Source organism: Pseudomicrostroma glucosiphilum (assembly GCF_003144135.1).
Source record: "Pseudomicrostroma glucosiphilum strain MCA 4718 unplaced genomic scaffold BCV69scaffold_11, whole genome shotgun sequence".
NCBI classification, from domain to species: domain Eukaryota; kingdom Fungi; phylum Basidiomycota; class Exobasidiomycetes; order Microstromatales; family Microstromataceae; genus Microstroma; species Microstroma glucosiphilum.
Window position 1 is genome coordinate 483,146 of NW_020289923.1, and position 16,767 is coordinate 499,912.

Sequence of the window (16,767 nt, forward strand, 5' to 3'; positions counted from 1 at the left end):
AAGATCAATACTGAAAGCGTCTCAATTGAAAGGATGTATGTGAAGGGAAATCACTACAAGGGGACTATGCCAATGTCAATGCGAGATACAAGAAGAATCAAAGATCGAATGAGGTAGGCCAAATTAGCACCGTCACACACCCTTTTGCCATCTATGCAGAACCGTTCTCCTTCTCTACTCCATCCCCGACAGGCTCCGTTGCTGCTGCGCCCCCCGAGTCCTCCCCAGTGGAGACGGCAGTTGCGGCAGCCGTAGAGATGGGTGCAGCCACCGCACCAGCACCGTCAGTGGCGTCGGCGCTGGGTCCAGGATTGGCCGCCCCAGCGGCGGCAGCAGCAGCGGCAGCGGCCTGCTTCTTGCCACTCTTCCTCGGCTTCTTCGCGGGCGGAGGAGCCCCACTTGCCAAATTTGAAGCTTCGCCTTCAGCGGGCGCTTCATTGGAACCTCCTTCGACCGTCTTATCGATGTTGCTCCCCTCCGCCCCTTCTGCATCCTTGTCCTTCTTCTTTCTCGACGAAGGGCCAGAAGCACTCCTCTTCTTTCTTTGTTGCTGCGAGGGCACCCGGCCTGCCTTGGGTCCACGGGGAGCGGATGCCTCACCACCGGCGGCGCCGTTGCTTCCTCCGGCAGGGTCTATCTCTTCGATCTTGGAAGTGGGAGGCTTGGCACCGAAGAAGTCGTCCTCATCGTCGTCGAGCGCCCACCCCACTGTCCGCTCCGCCGAGCCCCTCTCCCCATCGGCACCCCCGTCACGTAGAGCCTTTTCTCGATTGGCCTTCCTCTTCCTGTGCGTCTCTCTCATGACATCTGCTTTGCCCTGCGCTGTAGCGGCCTCTTCGGCTTGCCTCTTGCGTAGCATAGCTTCCGCCAGCTCATCGTCGTCCATCAGAAGACTGACAATCTCCTGGGGCTTGGCCACACCACCGCTACCGCCCTCGTTCATCGTCTTGTTGCCTACAACGATGTCTTGGACCTCCTTCTTGTTACGGGCCATCTTGATGATGCGCTCATCGATCGTACCCTTTGTGATCAGGCGGTACACCGTCACTTGTTTCGTCTGACCCAATCGATGAGCTCGATCCATGGCTTGCTGGTCGTTTGAAGGGTTCCAGTCCGAGTCGAAGAAGACAACCGTGTCGGCAGCCGTCAAGTTGATACCCAGACCTCCCGCACGAGTGGAGAGCAGGAAGACGAACAATTCGGGCTTCGTCTGCCAGTCAGTGACCATGTCTCGCCTGTCGGAGATCTTGCTGGATCCATCCAGTCGCAGATACTTGTACTGCCTATAGATGAGGTATTCCTCCATCAGGTCAATCATCTTGGTCATCTGGAAGTAGATGAGCACTCGGTGATCATTGGCCTTGAGGTCTCGCAGGAGTTTGTCGAGGTGAGCAAGCTTGGTCGAATCGATGATCAACTTGTTGATTTGTGGTACTTGCATTTGGGCTGCAGGCAGCTGATAGGCACTCGAAGTGGTGAGGATACCTCGAGGTGGGAGCTTTGGCAGAGCGCGTCGAGTAGCCTCGACGAGCTTCTCGTCCTCACATCCAGCTGGGGTAGGAACACCATAGAGCATCTGCGTCACGAGGTCATCGCGACTCATCCGCTCTTGCTCTTCGACAAAGGGGCGATCGTTGCTGTATGCACGAATGGGAGGTGCAACGACCTTGCCAGCCCATAGACGAGCAGCCGGTCCAGCAAGTGGGGAGTTCTCACTGTAGACGCGACGAACGTCGTTCAGGGGCGGCAGGATCGAAGGCGCAAGTCCGCTGTTGGTTGGGATACTCTTTTGCACCCAGCCGAAGGGTCGGACCGAAGCCGCTGAAAAATCGTCGTCCGAGACGTAAGGCTGCAGGTCCTTCATGCGAGTCTCACGATTGACCGTCTCCATGGCAGACTGAGCTGAGTGGCCCCAGAAGGCGACTTCGGCATCGCGAGCATCCAGGTCAAGCAGACGCAAGGCAGAGAAAGCAGAATCCTTGCCAGATCGGAGGTCGTCAGCCACATGCGGTTGTCTCCAGATGTTGAACATGTTGTCGAGGTACTTGGTATCGAAGCCCGCTCGACTGTTCCATCCGGGTGTCTTGGTCAGGCCACCTTCCCGAGCCAGCAGCTTCGGGACTCGGAGCTCAATGCCATTGGTGACCGAGTCGGGACAATGCAGCAAGTCGCCCTCCCTGGTGAGAGAAGCCGAATGGGCGAAGGAGGCGAAGCTTAGAGGTCCAGTCACGTCCGCTCGCTCAAAGAGCTCAGGGTGGTTGCAGACCTTCCTGAACTGCATGACGAGGTTCATCAGATGCTTGATACCAGCTTCATCTTGCAGATTGGAAGCGCGATCCATCAGCTCCGCAATGGAGACATTTTCTCTCAAACCTCGGTAGAGCATCTTCTGTCGTGCAGACATCTCGCACAAAACGTCGATCTCGATCTTATCACCAAGCTCGTTCTGGACATTCTTCTTGATTCTTCGAAGCATGAATGGCTTCAAGATCATATGTAGCCTTCGCAATTGACCTTCGTTGAGGGTACCCTTGTTCTCGGCGTGGCCTTCAATGTCTTTCGAGAACCACTCGGAGAACTCGTCGTGGGAGTCGAAGAGGGAGGGCATGATAAAATGCAGCAGGGCCCACAGCTCCTGCATCGAATTCTGCACGGGAGTACCAGTAAGCAAAAGTCGATTACGGCAATTGAAGCTGAGCAGCGTCTTCCACCTCGTACTTGAAGACGACTTGATGGCCTGTGCTTCATCCAAGATCATGTACTGCCACTTGACTCTCTTGAAGTACTGCTCGTCACTAACAACCAGCTGGTAGCTGGTGATGAGCACGTGGAAAGGCGAGTCTCTGTTGTACGAGGTGTGTTTGCGCGACCAGAACTTGCGCAGGATGGCTCGATCCTTGACATTACCCCAGTATGGCAGCGCCTTGAGTGACGGAGTGAACTTGGTGATCTCTTGCTGCCAGTTGTGAAGGGTAGAAGAAGGCGCGATCACAAGGAAGGGTCCCCAGATGTCATGTACCTCAGCGAGGTAAGACATGAGCGAGATACTCTGTACTGTCTTGCCCAGGCCCATTTCGTCGGCAAGAATACCATTGATGCCTTGCTCGTATAGATTCGCGAGCCAATTGAGACCCTTCAGCTGGTACTCTTTCAGCTGACATGTGAGCATCTTGGGCTGCGAGATGTTCATTTGACCCATCGAGGTCGGGTTCTGGAAGTTGAGGTCATCGGAATCGAATGCCTTGCCAATGTCCTTCTCGTCAATGCGCTTGCCACTGGCATCCGCTGCTTCTGCTGCTTCTTGCAGCTTGCGTCGCTCCTCAGCGGCGACAGCATCGAATGCTTGCGCCTTTTCGCGGGCAGCCAGGATGGCCTGCTGAGCGTTCTTGGCAGCGTGGGCTCGCAAATTAGACTCGTCGTCATCGTCAAAGTCGATGTCCTTGAGGTCGCCATTGGAATTGGCAGCATCCACCTCGGCCGCTGCACCGCTTGCGCTGGTCGCAACCGGCTTGGCATTGACAGGCGGCACGCTAGCAGGAGCATCTGTACTGGCTGCAGACGGATCGATGATCGCAGCAGATCCGCTAGCGACTCCACCTCCAGGCACTGCACCGCCTCCCGAAGTCTCTTCTGACTCTTCTGCTTCAGCCGTCCTCAGCTTGTTGCCCACGAAGTGAGAGTAGAGCTCCGTCTGCGTGATCAAGAAGTTGAGCTTCCTCGCCTGTCTCTTGGCTTCTCGCATCTCCTCTTCTCTGCGTATACGATCGGCGGCCTCCTTTTCGGCTTTGCGTCGCAGCTCCTTCTCCTCCTTCTCGTTTCGCCTCCAGAAGAGGAGCATCTCTCGCATCGCCTTCTTGGCTCGCTGTTGCACGTCCTTTACAGACTTGTTGTGCCTGGTCTGGCCTCGGCGAGCTTCTCTCTGCACCACTACAGCGATTCGCTTTGTGTAGGTATTGCGACCGAGCTGTGTAGCCTGTACCACTCGATACACCTTGGGGATCTCCCGACGCGCCAAATTGGTCCAAATGCGACGATGGGCTTCCTCGAGCTGCTTGATACGCTTTTCGTCGAGAGGTAGCGCTGGTCCATCAGGATCGATAAGAGTCTCCCCGGGCTCCAATGGCTCAGGACCGGAGGGCAGCGTTTCCTCGCCCTTGAACGGCGTGTTCCTGCTACTATCAGACTCGCCAACCCTGCCCTTCTTGCTGGGACCTTTTCTCTCACCCGAAGCAGTAGCATCGTCGTCAGATGCCTCAGCATGCTCTTGCTCTGCCTCTACAGCAATGCCGCTCTTGGCCTTGCTCTTGCTGCTGCTCTTGCCGCCACCAGTCATACTGAGAAGCTCGCGATCGACCTCTCGCTCCTTCCTCTTGCGGGCTGCCTCTCGTCTTGCACGCTGCCTCTCAGCTTCTCTCTGCTGCTCCAACCATTGCGTCTCCTCTGCTTTGCGGACGAGTACGCTAAATCTAGTCTCGTAACCCTTCTCAAGTCGCTTCTGAACAACGAAGTGGTCTTCTGTCCACCTCAGAGAGTCGGCCTTCTCAATCTCCTGAAGGCGGAGCTGCTGACGAACTCTGTAGGCATTGAGCTCATCCTGCCAGATGGCATTGTTCTCTTCGGTGGGGAACTCTAGGTTTACTTCGGGCACAACTTCGGCTGGAGCAACGACGGCTTGCGAGCTTCGACGGGAGGCGTGGCCCTCGCCAGTGCCTCTCTTGCTGCTAGCCTTAGACTTCAGCTTGATGCTTGTGACTCTTCCGGTTCGAGGTGCAGGAGCAGACGTGGAGACGGGGCCGCCTCGAGGATCGTAGTCGGGGTGAGAGGATGAAGACTGCCAAGTAGATGTGTAGTGCCGTGTCAGTAGTGTGGTTGAAGGTGTTTCCACTCCCCACGATGCGGCACTCACGCTTTCAACTTGGCCATGTAGCTGGTCTGACCTGCCCCCTGAGCCTGCCTCTGAGCTGGAGTAAGTCCTGTGGCCCTCTTCCATGGCTGGGTGATAGGAGCCATTCCCATTGGAAGATGGCATCACCTCCGAGCTTGCAGATGACACCGGGGTCGGGGCAGCAAGGGCGGGTGCCTGGCTGCCACTGTAGTCGGCTCTGGGGTACGATGTTCCCGATGCTGAAGCGGAGGAGGCGGAGCTTCGAGCTACAGAGTGGCTCTGCTCCGAGGGGTGTTGATGCTGATCTCGAAAGTGCGGTGCTGGTAGCCGAGAAGGAGTCGCGTGGGTTGCCCAGGTAGATCCACTCCGTCCCTGTGCAGAGGGAGGGGACGAGGTGGGGGCCTTGGAAGGATGATGAGGGGGAGAGGAAGGTCCTGCCATGGAGTGGCTCGAAGTGGCAGAATGGCTGGTGTGGGAGACATGGGCGGGGGCTCTGTTGATGCCAGGTGACTTGGGTACGCTGCCGCCATCATTGAGTATGCTGGATATACTCATCATGGGGCGAGGGGCAGGAGGTGGGGAGTCGGAGATGTGCCTGCCATTGGTGCCATGATAGGAAGAATGCCCTCCAGTGCCGCTGCTGCTTGCCCCTGCCTGGCCCTGATAAGCTCTATGCTGGGGGGACGACATGTTCCTCGCTCAGCCTCGATCAGCTCAGTGAGAGAGGGGGGAAGATCTGGGGGAGAAGGGGGCAGCCACCCGGGAGGCGTGGCCGTTCTTCGCTGAGTCTCAAGCGTAGAGGGGCAATCAGGAGAGGGAGCAATACAGTGGCCGAGGGAGGGGCAGCGTGCGGGGCGGGGCGGGGCGGGGAGGTGCGAGGTGAGTGGGATGGTGGTGGAAGATGTGGCACAAGTGATGGTAGCGGTGGTAGTAGTGTGGTGGTGGTGGGCGATGAGTCGGGAGATGGATGGCAAAGTCGAGGCTGATGGTCCTGGTGTGCGCTCCTCTTGGGGATGGCGTTTGGGTTGATTGCTCTTTGCTTACTGTATTCTGCCCTCGCCTCGTCCCTCTTCCTTGTGCGTCCTGCTGCCCTGGGTGAGGGTCCGCTGGACGTGTGTGCGGGTGATGCGTGGGTGAGCCTCGGGGCTGGCGGCATCAGCTTCCGATGCAATTCTTGCCGCCCCTCGTCGCCTTGCACGGTAGCGGAGGTCGCAGCAGCAGCAGCGGGCAGCGCGATCTCCCGTCACGCCCCCCCACGTCCTTTCCTACTTGGTCCCACTTCCGCTCCATCCTCCTGCAGCCCACACACACGCACCCACCTACACACACTCGGGCGCACCCGCTCCCCGTCCAGTCTTGCCCAGCCCCCCCTCGGCTCCTCCACACCACTTTGCTACACCTGAGGATACCCGGCGCCGGTGACTCAGTAGCAGGGACTGCAGCGCCAGTTGCTGACATCTGGCCCACACCGCCCGTATCCCTCAACCCACTCTACGCGCTCCAGCCATCTTGTCCTCGACCCGCGTCTTCCCGCTGTCAGTCGGGAATTCACGCGTCCTGATAGTCCTTTTACGTGCCTCTTGCCGGTAACAATCAAATGCCATCAGCTCAGATACTGTGTGCCCCGTCTGAAAGCACCCTCCCTTCTTTACTCCTTGTGACAAGAGCTACGGCCTGCACTCGACTAGCCAAGGTCACTCGCGAGGCGTCACGTGCCTGAATCAGATGACCGAGTACCTTGACTCACTGTACACCTGCTTCTCGCAGCAATTTGGAGACAAGTCAGTCAGTTACCATGGCTTCATGACACATAATCAATTGTACAACATATCCACTGCGCCCCTTGGCTCAGCCTCGACCTGTCACGCATATACATGATCCGCCTGATCCACTTCTCCTCCCTGATCAAAAGTGCTCCCTCGCCGGGCGCAGGTCCATCTCAAAGGTCCAAGCCGACGGGGCTTGCTGTGCCAGAAAGAGGTATGCCTTGGCCGCCTCTCTGGGATCCACAACCGTATCATCATGGAAGTATTCGGAGTCTGACAGGCCCAGGTGTTTGCGAGCTGCTGACGAGTCGATCAGACCGTCGATGACGATGTGAGCGATGTGAATGTTCTTCAGGTAGGCGAGGGGAGAGGACTTTGTCAGCGGCCTTGAATCATTGAGAAAAGAGAATACATCAGTCACACCGCCCGGGCGATACTCACATCCTTGCCATGCTCTCGAGCCGCTACTTCGCATATCCGTCTCAGCCCAGTCTTGCCCATGGAAAAGGCAGCAAATGACGCCCTTCCTCTTGTGGCAGATGTAGCGCCCGTCGCCAGGATTGTTCCTCCTGATCCCGTCCCAGCCCCTCCTACGCCCTCTTCCCCTCCCTTCATGAGCGTGACACACTCCTTCATGAACACAAAAGACGACATGATGCTCGCCTGAAACGAATCCCTCACTTGCGCCTCTGTCTGCGCCAGAAATGGGCGCTTGACCCTCACAGAGGCATTGTAAATGGCTGTGCCCAGCTTACGACCGGGGAAGAGCTGCAGTGCGCTCCGGATACCCGTGAGGACGCTATCCGGATCGAGTACGTCGCAGAAGACTCCTCTACTCAAAGGTGCTGCCTCTTCTGCTTTGCCTTGACTCCCAGATTGGTTTGCTTCCTCCCTATCCCGGCGCAAACGCTCCTTAGCCACCACATCCAGCTCTCTCGCCCACCCTTCTAGACGCTGGACATCTCGACTAAGAAGAGCAGTCGCGTACCCCTGTGCAGCAAAGTGCTGTGCGATGCACAGACCCATTCCTGGACCCACGCCGATAATCAGCACTAGATGCTCATGTCGAGGAGGACCATGCAGAGGTGTGAGACCTAGCGGGAGAGGTGGAGGAGGAGGCGAGGATGGGAGGGGACGGTGGAGGAGGTCATTCCGGCCTGGAGCTGTAGGTGAGGGGGCTGACATCTTGATGGCTCTTCGAGCCCAGATAGTGCCTCTCTAGTATCGACCAGGGAAAGCAATGTCTTTCTTGACGGGATGCTCAGCCCGACTTGGTGAGTGCCTTCGACTTGCGGCTTCAGTGAGAATCTAGTGTACCACATCCACACGAGGGTCGCGTGCACAGACCTCACACGCCCCCCCCGCTCGCTCGACTCGATCGGCTTTTCGGCATCCGGTCCGGATCTCCGGGCGGCCTGGAAATGCGGGGAAACGGCAGCCGCTCTCTAAGGGAAGGCAAAGCCAACGAAGGATACCGCTGACTGCATCCTTCGCATCGACTACTTTGATACCAAACCCTGCCTTCGAGTGTGACAACCTCTGAGCATACAGCAAACAGCGATTGGACCAACCACAGGAATCTCCCAGTCATGAGCTCCCGCCTCGTCGTGAGTCAGCCTCATGTACAATTTCGCACTGCAGCTCGCTCACCACCTGATCCACCTTCCTCCACGCAGCTTCACTACGACATTGTCTCGCCATGGAGTTACGTGGCCTTTGTGACGCTCACCCGCTATGTCAAGCTGTGGAATATGGAGATGGTGAGCAACTGAGCGGGGAGATTTCGATTGATGATGTGCTCTGACAGTCTTCTGCTTGCTTCAACTCACCTCGGCCCCACTTACGTCCTCTACCTTGCAGGAGCTCAAGCCTATCAACTTGGGCTACGTGATGAAGAATGCTCAGAATAAACCGCCGCTCACCGTACCCAACAAGGGCAAGCACATGGGGGGCGAGATGGTTCGCGCTGAGCAATTCTTTGGCCGTGAGTGACGCTTACTGACCACCAACCCAGGGCGCTCCAAAGAGGACACGCCTCGATCTCACCGAGGAAACTCCTCTCCCTTCTTTTCCCCACTGCGACTACAGTCAAGCTCAAAATGCCCAAGGAATTTCCTTTCAACTCTTTCCCCTTGCAGTGTGCCCTCCGCGTCCTGCAAGACGACCATCCCACCCGTCTCCACTCCGCCACTGCCCACTTCTTCCAACGTGTCTGGAGCGGCGAGGAATTCGACCTCCTCTCCGTCGAGGCAGTTGGTGCTGAACTGAAAAAATGGGGAGAGTTGAGTGAAGGGCAGGTGGGAGAGGTGGTCAAGAGGGCGGGATTGAAGGAGACGAGGACTCTTTTGAATGAAGAGGCGAAGAAGCTTGTAGAGGATGGGGGAGCGTTTGGTGCACCGTAAGTAGGGATGAGGAGGAAGGAGAATGCAGAGGTGGTTGCCTCCACTGACGATCGATGATATGCATACCTGGACCGTTGTAGATGGATCGTCACCACACGACCAGATGGACGCTCCGTCAGCTTCTTCGGCTCAGACAGGACCGAGGTACGTCAGCAGCGCAGAGACACCTTGACTCTCTCACAGACAAGTAAACCTGACGCATTCCCTTATGTCTTTCCTCCGACCCACCAATCTGATCTCAAAGCAAATTGCAGCGTTCCTGGAAAAGCCGTACAAGGGTCCCATGGCCGATGGAAGGCCATCGGCGAGCAAGCTTTAGAGAGGCTCGCCAATTGGTGGACGACTTCCTTCGACCCTTCTTCGCAATGGAATGCAATGCTTTCACATCATCAAATGCGGTATTGAGACGGGGATACAGGGAAAGGTCATGACATTGTAACAAAAGCGACCAACATGCTGAGACGATCTAGCCGAGAGCCAAGTATACGCTCACTTGGCGACTCTAGCTTTCCTCTTCTCCTCCTTCTTAATCTCCTCTCTCCTACCCGCCAGCTTCTTCTTCTCCTCCTCGGCCTTGTTCTTCGTATAGCTGAGCTTGTCATACAACTTCCTCTGTCTGTTGCTCAACAGTCCACGAGCCATCTTCTTTGCCTCGTCCGCCTCTCGCTCTTCTTCTGTTAGAGCTGCAGCATTGGCAGACTTCTTGCTCTTGGTAGCCGATGAAGGAGCCTTGATTCCCGCCGCCTTGTTCCAGGTGACGCGCAACTTCTCAATCTCTTCCTCTCCACCGAGCGCTTCGGCCTCGAGCTCTGCAGCGTCGAGTAGGCCTTGGGACTGTGCAGCGCTGGGATCGCTGGCAGAGGCGAGCAGAGCCTGCAGAGCAGGCCTGGACTCCTCGAGATCTTCCAGGTCCTCCTCTTCCTTATCCTCGTCGTCGGAGCCAATGACAATCTCCTCCTCCTCGCCCTCCTCATCCTCCATCTCCGCATCAGCTGCTGCCAGGTCTCCCTCTACGAAGGGACTCAGATGAGGCGGCAGAGTCTTGCCCACCTCATATTTCTCCTCGGGTAGCAGACTGCTCCTGTTGGCAGAGTCCACGACCCATTGAGGCTGCACGTACCTTCGTCCCTCGCGCTTGCTGGACGAGGCAACGTCTGGACGGTCAATGAGAACGTGTGTGATGCGGCTGTCGTCCTCCTGGAATGGTGAGTTGGGGGCGAGAATGGGGTCCCAGCCGATGCGCGTTGCAAGCGAGCCATAGGACCGGAGGAGGAAGGAAAGAAGGGAAAGAGGCGTTGACCTATCGAGGTAGAATGTGCAGGATTTGAAGAGATTGTTGCTCGACTCCGACGAAGAGCTAGAAGCGATGGGCAGGACGTCAACTCCAGCTTTCCCTGCTGGGGCGGTGAACTCTGTGGCAGGGTCTTCTGTTGGCGCAGCACCTGTTGCGTCATCCTCCTCGGCAGGCTCCGCATCCTCGCTACCCCCAGCCACTCCTTGCTCAATCGATCTGATGGTTTTGCGCACGAGCTTCTTGCTCAACCCAGAAGCAGACTGTCCTCCATTGACCTGTTTACTGCTCTCGCCTTCGCCAGCAGTAGCTGCTGACTTGGCAGAGGGCAGCTCATCGAGTTTCGGCGGGTATGACTCGCCCAGGTCGGACCAGAGCTTGAAGAGGATGAAGGAGAGCAGGGTGGTGTAGAGCTCCAAGAAAGTAGACATGATACGGAAATCAACATCGTGGGGTACGTGTTGTGTGAATGGGTATGGTACCAGCCAGGTGATGTCCTTGCCTCTGATCGTAGCCTGGAAGTAGATGCCCTTGATACTGAGGAAGGTCTTGCGGAGAGTCTTTGTCCGCACAATGTACTCGTCCCACTCCCTCTTCAGTCTCGAGCAGTGGTCCACCACACCATCGGGCAGATTGTACATCTTTGCGGGCAAGTTGGCAAACAGGGCAATCATACACAGAGCATCGTCAATGTCTCCCAATGCTTCGTCAAAGGTGGGGTAGCGCTGCTTGATGATGTGGTCGAGCGAGTACTGAGGCTTCGCGTCCTCAAGATTCTTGGCTGCTGCCCACTCCTTTCTACCAATGGCTCTCGAGAGCTTCTTGGCGAAGGACTTGTGCTCTCGCAAGGAGCGGAGAACCGGTTCGTGAGCCAGGTAGGCAATGTCCTTTGAATAGAAGAACGAAGCAGGAGCGGTGGAGCCTTTGTTGGCTTTCTTGACATTACGAGGTTGCTGCGGATGGATACCCTTGAGGATACAGAGCCTTCTGAAGTCAGAAAGGGAAATCTGGAGCTTCTTGAGAGCTGGAGGGAGGATGTGTAGCGGGACAGGCGTTAGCTGCTTGAAGCTTTGATGGGAGCATATTGATCAGACCTGCGCTCAGGCTCTCACTCACCCTGATTCCTAGTCACGTAGTTCTTGGCTGCACCGGACTCTCCCTTCTTCTTCATTCGAGCCATGATGGATATGCAGAGGTTGAGGCAAGGGAGGTGAGGCTGATTGACGGCACGGAGACGTGGTACCAGGAAGGAAACTTGGCTTGACGGACTCTCGGTTCAAAATTTGCCTGTGGCCCCGACAGAGGCAACTCCGACCGTGTTGCTTACGTCAGCGCGTCGAGGGCCTCTTCCCGCTTGGTCGCTCGGTACCCTCTCGTTCAGGTCACCTAGGGGCTTGTCGCGTGGGAGGGCTCATGCACAAGTATGGAGAAGGACTGTGCCATGTTACGGTCAGACCCCTGTCTCGCAGTAAGAAGCGTGACATCCTGCCATAGGCATGGCCAAGAACGTGCATATGCTCCCCGCCTCTCTGCTCCAGTGTGGACGCAATGACTCTCAAGCCACTATCGACGCCTATGGCCGAAACTTATATACTGCTCGCCTCAAAGTGTCTCTCGCCTTTGCCTGAACAGCTTCCCCTATCCATATCTACCCCTACCACCGGCTTTCGTCCGTATCCCTTCCTGTCTGCACTGAGCCTTCACTGCTTTTCGGGTCACAAGGACTGCCCGTCATTATACTGACGAGTCGGGAGTGCATCTTGCCCGAACGGACATCACCATGTGGTGCGATAATTGTGGTCTCATCTTGTGAGTTGTTCAAAGAGTAGGCCGCAACCGATGCGCCTCGACTCTGGCTCGTGCCACGCAGCTGATACTTCGACGACACCTCATCCCCACCCACGAGCCCCCTGAGGAGCGGCGCGACTGTCTGGACGGTTCTTATTGTTCTGTACTCAGTCATCGGAGCTGTGTTCCTGTTCTACTGGGGTCCGTTTGTGTACTTTGTGTCTCCGGAGTGGAACATCTACGCCGTCGTTGCTCTGCTGGTAGCTGGAGTGGCGCTACTTGCCATTACTGGACTGGCGACGAGATCGTACATGTTGACGCGATTGACTTTCTTTGTTTGGCCGCCACTGATGGTCTTGGTGGCCATTAGGGCTGGTGTTATGGGTGAGTCCAGTCCACAGGGTATATCCGTGAACATTCGTAGAGGCACGCACTGACGCTGATGCCAAGACCAATCGTCCCTACCCTTCGCCATTCAACTGTGCAGTCTATGAGCTCAACAAGAATCAGACACAATTCACCTGGGAGTGCGCAAACGACTATGCCCTCTGGCCCGCCTCAGCCACTGCCGGATACGCAAGCACCGGTGCTACCATGCCGAAGCTGCTGTGCGACTATGGGTTCCACAGCTTCTACACCGGCGTGGCCGCCTCATTGGTGCTGGACTTGGTTTTCCAGATCTACGGATGGTTCCTCGTCTGGAGGTACAAGGCGAGCCTCGAGCATGCTTACCGTCTGGTGCAAACTGACAAGACACTGTACTGAGATGTGCCTGAGGAGGCAATGTTGTGCAGAACTCTGAACCTTCGCTCACTCATCGGCGCCATATGACGACCTTTCAAGACCTGACGAATTTCTTCGATACCCGACACCCGATACCCTATCGTTCCAAATCCTTCCTGCCTGATTCGTCATGCCTTCTCACGTCCGAACTCTCTCGTCGCTACTTATCGCATTTGACCCTCATGCTCTCGAATGTCATAACAAATTCTCTAGATCACCGTAAATCATCAGCAGAATTGCAAGCGACGAGCAGCACGCACAACTCATGGTGGTCAGAAATTGTGACATTACTGACTGCCCAAGATATGGCAAATTTCTTTCAATCCTTCCAGATTACCCCTAGTTGTCTCGACCCTGCACTTATTGACAGAGCTTCGATTTAAGAGCTCTTTCCGTTGATGGCCAGAAGCTCAACCTCGAACTTGAGGGTAGCGTTGGCTGGGATAACGGGAGGGTAACCTCGGGGTCCGTAGGCGTAGTCAGGGGTGCAGATCAGGTTGGCCTTCTGTCCGAGGGAGAGCTGAGGAACACCCTCATCCCATCCCTTGATGACTTGACCTGAGCGAGAGGAGCGGGAACGACAGCGCCAAGAGTCAGTGAGATGTTTACAATGGAACCGCTGGGTAGCTGCAAGGGAATACTCACCGACACCGATCTGAGTCTGGAAGGGAGATCCGCGGTCTCGGGACGAGTCAAACTTGCTGCCGTCTTGGAGGGTACCGACGTAGTGCATGGAGACCTGAGGAGGTATAGTGAGGCATATCGCGGGGTCAGTATCAAATGCGTAGCGCAACGAAGGCTGTGCAGCTCCAACATGACATCTGGCTGCTCCGATTGTCATGACCAATCTGCTGCGCTACCCACCTTGTCTCCAGACTTGGGGAAGTTCTTGCCGTCACCGGCGGAAATGGTCTCGACTGTGACACCCATTCTTTTGGCTGTTTGAGAGAAGGTACGACGAAAGAGAGTAGAGGCGAGAATGATGACTGATGGTCCGTTGGTGTAGGATGAGTCACTTGTGAGGAAGGGGAGAAGCAAAAGGAAGAAGCCCGAGCTGTCGCTGGTGTGCCCGCGATGGCCTCAACGTGGAGGAGCAGAAGGGGTGGAGCTTTAAAATTGCCACGTGTGTCACTCGGGAAGGGCAGGAAGCAATGCGGGTCTGATCGGCTTAGGGGGCCACCACAGAGTCAAGCCATGGCGGGCGGCCTTCGCGGCAGACAATTTTGGCTCTGTGGCCCATCTGATTTCACTCCTTCTTCCCCACAGTATACCATCACCTCCATAGCAACATGGCAGCTCGACTCGCCCTATCTCGTTCCGCAGCAGTAGCTGGACCCTCTAGAGTGAGTAGCTCAGCTTGATGTTCCGTTTCACGGACGCAGTGCAACGTCGAGTGCATTTCAAGGCAAGCGACAGAGTCGATCTCGGAAAGCGCCAGGCTGGGTGATGTGGGAAACACATCATCGGAGCAACAGGCCAAGCCGTCTTACCCGCGATTCCCATCCTACCACCATTCCTTCTTCTCACACCTCCATCATCACCTTCTTGCCTCCTCCTTCAACCCCCTTCCATACAAGCAGATTGCATCAGCCTCACTGCGAGCCGCGACTCCTCTCAGACTGTCCTCCGTTGCTGCATCTAGGACCTTCGCTACCTCGCTTAGAGCCATGGTGAGTGGGATAGACGTTTTCGGGCCCCTCCGGAGACGAGGCAGCCGGTCTCACTCTTCGCATCTCCCATTCGTCATCTCCTTCAGTCCGAGTACCGTGAAGAAGCCGACACCTTCGGCCCCCTCAAGGTCCCCGCGGACCGATACTGGGGAGCCCAGACGCAGCGATCTCTTCAGAACTTCGACATCGGAGGTCCCGCTGAGCGCATGCCTCTGCCTCTGATCCAGGCCTTCGGTGTGCTGAAGAAGGCCGCTGCCCACGTCAACCAGACCTACGGTCTCGACCCCAAGGTGGCCAAGGCCATCTCGGAAGCTGCCGATGAAGTCATCTCTGGCAAGCTCGAGTCTCACTTCCCCCTCGTTGTCTTCCAGACTGGGTCCGGTACCCAGTCCAACATGAATGTCAACGAGGTCATCTCCAACCGAGCTATCGAGATGCTTGGAGGCGAGCTAGGAAGCAAGAAGCCCGTCCACCCTAATGACCACGTCAACATGAGCCAGAGCAGCAACGACACCTTCCCCACTGCCATGCACGTCTCTGCCGTGCTGCAGATCACCAAGCTTCTGATCCCAGCCATGGAGGAGCTCCATGCCGCTCTGGACAAGAAGCGCGCCGAATTCGACGACATCATCAAGATTGGACGAACCCATTTGCAGGATGCTACACCGCTCACTCTCGGACAGGAGTTCAGCGGCTACGTCAAGCAGGTGGAGAATGGCATTGACCGAGTCAAGGGAGTCTTGCCTCGCTTGAGCCTCCTGGCTCAGGGTGGTACCGCCGTGGGTACTGGACTGAACACCTACAAGGGCTTCGACACCAAGGTCGCCGCCGAGATCTCCAAGATCACTGGTGTTGAGTTCAAGACTGCTCCCAACAAGTTCGAGGCCCTAGCTGCCCACGATGCAATTGTGGAGGCTTCTGGTGCTCTGAATGTGGTAGCTGTGAGCTTCATGAAGATCGCTAATGACATCCGATACCTCGGCTCGGGTCCTCGTTGCGGTCTGGGCGAGCTGAGCCTGCCAGAGAACGAGCCTGGCAGCTCGATTATGCCTGGTAAGGTCAACCCTACGCAGTGCGAGGCTCTGACCATGGTGGCTGCACAGGTCATGGGCAACAACACGACCATCTCCGTTGCTGGCTCCTACGGTCAATTTGAGCTGAATGTCTTCAAGCCAGTCCTGATCAAGAACCTGCTGCAGTCCATCCGCCTGCTGGCCGATGGAGCCAGGTCTTTCACCAAGAACTGCGTTGTGGGCATCGAGGCGAACCGTGACACCATCCACAAGATCCTCAACGAGTCATTGATGCTGGCCACTATCCTCAACTCGCACCTGGGCTACGACACGGTGGCCAAGTGTGCCAAGAAGGCACACAAGGAGGGCAAGACGCTCAAGGAGGCGACTGTGGAGCTGGGTGCGCTGACACCGGAGAAGTTCGATGAGCTGGTGAGGCCCGAGCTGATGCTGTACCCCGATGACCCTCCCAAGTAGAGGCGGGCGTGGGGCGTTCCTCTGTTTTGTAGATGGCGGAGAATAGACGGCGATGCATTCCCTCTACTGTAGCCGTCCTGCTCCTGAGGGTGGGTAGCGCAGATGCGGCCCATATACACAATCATTACCAAATTGCCTGCCGACGAAAGTGCCCAGTCAAGGGGAAAGTGGTCCACTAACTGTGCAGATTAGCTAGCTACCTTTGTATACACCACGGCGAATTCTTGTCCATTTCCCTCGCCCTCGCTCTCGCCTTCACCCCACTGATCTGGCTGTAAAGGCTCGGCAATCGGCAATGAGTCGGCGGAAGGACGACGCAAGGGCTTGTCCTCAGGCGCGGGGCGGGTGCTGGTGTGCATGTCCCAGGCCCCGGGCCCGCGCCCGCGCCCCGCCCAAATGGAATGGAATGTGACGTGTGTTCTCCGCGGCTCCGCCGGCTTCGGGGGTGAAGGACTGAGTGAGAGAGGCACTAGAGGGCAGTGCAGACTAGAAGTGTTGCTTGTGTTGATCTCTGCAGGTAGATGCCGCTTTGCGCCACGGGACTACCAGGGCTCGTTTTTCCTCGTCGTCTTCCTCCTGGACCCCTCTCTCTTCTCCTGTTGCCTCTTGCCTGGCCCCTCGGGAGAAGTTCTTCTTCTTCTTCTTACTTGACTTGGCAAGTGGGTGGGTTGTGAAGCGTGCATGGGAGGCTG

The 16,767-nt window shown here is 56.6% G+C and overlaps 7 protein-coding genes across 7 annotated transcripts; 3 read left to right on the top strand and 4 right to left on the bottom strand.

The window, feature by feature from the left end:
* Nucleotides 1–2: 2 nt before the first annotated feature.
* On the bottom strand, nucleotides 3–6,017 carry BCV69DRAFT_272183 (hypothetical protein). The gene is made up of 2 exons (XM_025490971.1): nucleotides 4,907–6,017; nucleotides 3–4,831 (listed from the first exon to the last, which is right to left on the bottom strand). The coding sequence occupies exons 1-2, from the start codon at nucleotides 5,573–5,575 to the stop codon at nucleotides 152–154; spliced, it is 5,349 nt and encodes a 1,782-aa protein (XP_025346687.1). The 5' UTR covers nucleotides 5,576–6,017; the 3' UTR covers nucleotides 3–151.
* Nucleotides 6,018–6,658: 641 nt separating this feature from the next.
* BCV69DRAFT_290843 (NAD(P)-binding protein) lies at nucleotides 6,659–7,963 on the bottom strand. Its single transcript, XM_025493729.1, has 2 exons — nucleotides 7,093–7,963; nucleotides 6,659–7,000 (listed from the first exon to the last, which is right to left on the bottom strand). Exons 1-2 carry the CDS (start codon nucleotides 7,834–7,836, stop codon nucleotides 6,791–6,793), a joined length of 954 nt encoding a protein of 317 aa, XP_025346688.1. The 5' UTR covers nucleotides 7,837–7,963; the 3' UTR covers nucleotides 6,659–6,790.
* Nucleotides 7,964–8,179: 216 nt separating this feature from the next.
* On the top strand, nucleotides 8,180–9,526 carry BCV69DRAFT_284155 (thioredoxin-like protein). The gene is made up of 6 exons (XM_025492946.1): nucleotides 8,180–8,258; nucleotides 8,328–8,411; nucleotides 8,512–8,635; nucleotides 8,740–9,049; nucleotides 9,134–9,197; nucleotides 9,298–9,526. Exons 1-6 carry the CDS (start codon nucleotides 8,241–8,243, stop codon nucleotides 9,370–9,372), a joined length of 675 nt encoding a protein of 224 aa, XP_025346689.1. The 5' UTR covers nucleotides 8,180–8,240; the 3' UTR covers nucleotides 9,373–9,526.
* Nucleotides 9,463–11,589, bottom strand: BCV69DRAFT_261739 (hypothetical protein). The gene is made up of 2 exons (XM_025490704.1): nucleotides 11,461–11,589; nucleotides 9,463–11,368 (listed from the first exon to the last, which is right to left on the bottom strand). The coding sequence occupies exons 1-2, from the start codon at nucleotides 11,522–11,524 to the stop codon at nucleotides 9,543–9,545; spliced, it is 1,890 nt and encodes a 629-aa protein (XP_025346690.1). The 5' UTR covers nucleotides 11,525–11,589; the 3' UTR covers nucleotides 9,463–9,542.
* A 277-nt stretch (nucleotides 11,590–11,866) lies between these two features.
* Nucleotides 11,867–13,096, top strand: BCV69DRAFT_42108 (hypothetical protein). Its single transcript, XM_025495266.1, has 3 exons — nucleotides 11,867–12,153; nucleotides 12,251–12,516; nucleotides 12,620–13,096. Exons 1-3 carry the CDS (start codon nucleotides 12,125–12,127, stop codon nucleotides 12,895–12,897), a joined length of 573 nt encoding a protein of 190 aa, XP_025346691.1. The 5' UTR covers nucleotides 11,867–12,124; the 3' UTR covers nucleotides 12,898–13,096.
* Nucleotides 12,826–13,927, bottom strand: BCV69DRAFT_284158 (FK506 binding protein). Its single transcript, XM_025492947.1, has 3 exons — nucleotides 13,780–13,927; nucleotides 13,561–13,654; nucleotides 12,826–13,473 (listed from the first exon to the last, which is right to left on the bottom strand). The coding sequence occupies exons 1-3, from the start codon at nucleotides 13,843–13,845 to the stop codon at nucleotides 13,295–13,297; spliced, it is 339 nt and encodes a 112-aa protein (XP_025346692.1). The 5' UTR covers nucleotides 13,846–13,927; the 3' UTR covers nucleotides 12,826–13,294.
* Nucleotides 13,928–14,177: 250 nt separating this feature from the next.
* On the top strand, nucleotides 14,178–16,479 carry BCV69DRAFT_284160 (fumarate hydratase). Its single transcript, XM_025492948.1, has 2 exons — nucleotides 14,178–14,585; nucleotides 14,672–16,479. The coding sequence occupies exons 1-2, from the start codon at nucleotides 14,583–14,585 to the stop codon at nucleotides 16,073–16,075; spliced, it is 1,407 nt and encodes a 468-aa protein (XP_025346693.1). The 5' UTR covers nucleotides 14,178–14,582; the 3' UTR covers nucleotides 16,076–16,479.
* The last annotated feature ends 288 nt before the right edge of the window (nucleotides 16,480–16,767 follow it).

Excerpts from the sequence above, each read along its gene's own strand:
- BCV69DRAFT_272183 (XM_025490971.1), bottom strand. The coding sequence starts at position 5,575 with ATGTCGTCCCCCCAGCATAGAGCTTATCAGGGCCAGGCAGGGGCAAGC. Across the intron at positions 4,832-4,906 it reads TACATGGCCAAGTTGAAAGC|TCTTCATCCTCTCACCCCGA; the intron begins GTGAGTGCCGCA and ends TCTACTTGGCAG.
- BCV69DRAFT_290843 (XM_025493729.1), bottom strand. The coding sequence starts at position 7,836 with ATGTCAGCCCCCTCACCTACAGCTCCAGGCCGGAATGACCTCCTCCAC. Across the intron at positions 7,001-7,092 it reads CTCGAGAGCATGGCAAGGAT|AACATTCACATCGCTCACAT; the intron begins GTGAGTATCGCC and ends GCCTACCTGAAG.
- BCV69DRAFT_284155 (XM_025492946.1), top strand. Across the intron at positions 9,050-9,133 it reads GGGGGAGCGTTTGGTGCACC|ATGGATCGTCACCACACGAC; the intron begins GTAAGTAGGGAT and ends GGACCGTTGTAG. Across the intron at positions 9,198-9,297 it reads TCGGCTCAGACAGGACCGAG|CAAATTGCAGCGTTCCTGGA; the intron begins GTACGTCAGCAG and ends CTGATCTCAAAG.
- BCV69DRAFT_261739 (XM_025490704.1), bottom strand. The coding sequence starts at position 11,524 with ATGGCTCGAATGAAGAAGAAGGGAGAGTCCGGTGCAGCCAAGAACTAC. Across the intron at positions 11,369-11,460 it reads CTACGTGACTAGGAATCAGG|CTCTCAAGAAGCTCCAGATT; the intron begins GTGAGTGAGAGC and ends TCCTCCCTCCAG.
- BCV69DRAFT_42108 (XM_025495266.1), top strand. The coding sequence starts at position 12,125 with ATGTGGTGCGATAATTGTGGTCTCATCTT. Across the intron at positions 12,154-12,250 it reads GATAATTGTGGTCTCATCTT|CCCCCTGAGGAGCGGCGCGA; the intron begins GTGAGTTGTTCA and ends CCCACCCACGAG. Across the intron at positions 12,517-12,619 it reads CATTAGGGCTGGTGTTATGG|TCTATGAGCTCAACAAGAAT; the intron begins GTGAGTCCAGTC and ends TCAACTGTGCAG.
- BCV69DRAFT_284158 (XM_025492947.1), bottom strand. The coding sequence starts at position 13,845 with ATGGGTGTCACAGTCGAGACCATTTCCGCCGGTGACGGCAAGAACTTC. Across the intron at positions 13,655-13,779 it reads TCCCCAAGTCTGGAGACAAG|GTCTCCATGCACTACGTCGG; the intron begins GTGGGTAGCGCA and ends ATACCTCCTCAG. Across the intron at positions 13,474-13,560 it reads CCAGACTCAGATCGGTGTCG|GTCAAGTCATCAAGGGATGG; the intron begins GTGAGTATTCCC and ends CCTCTCGCTCAG.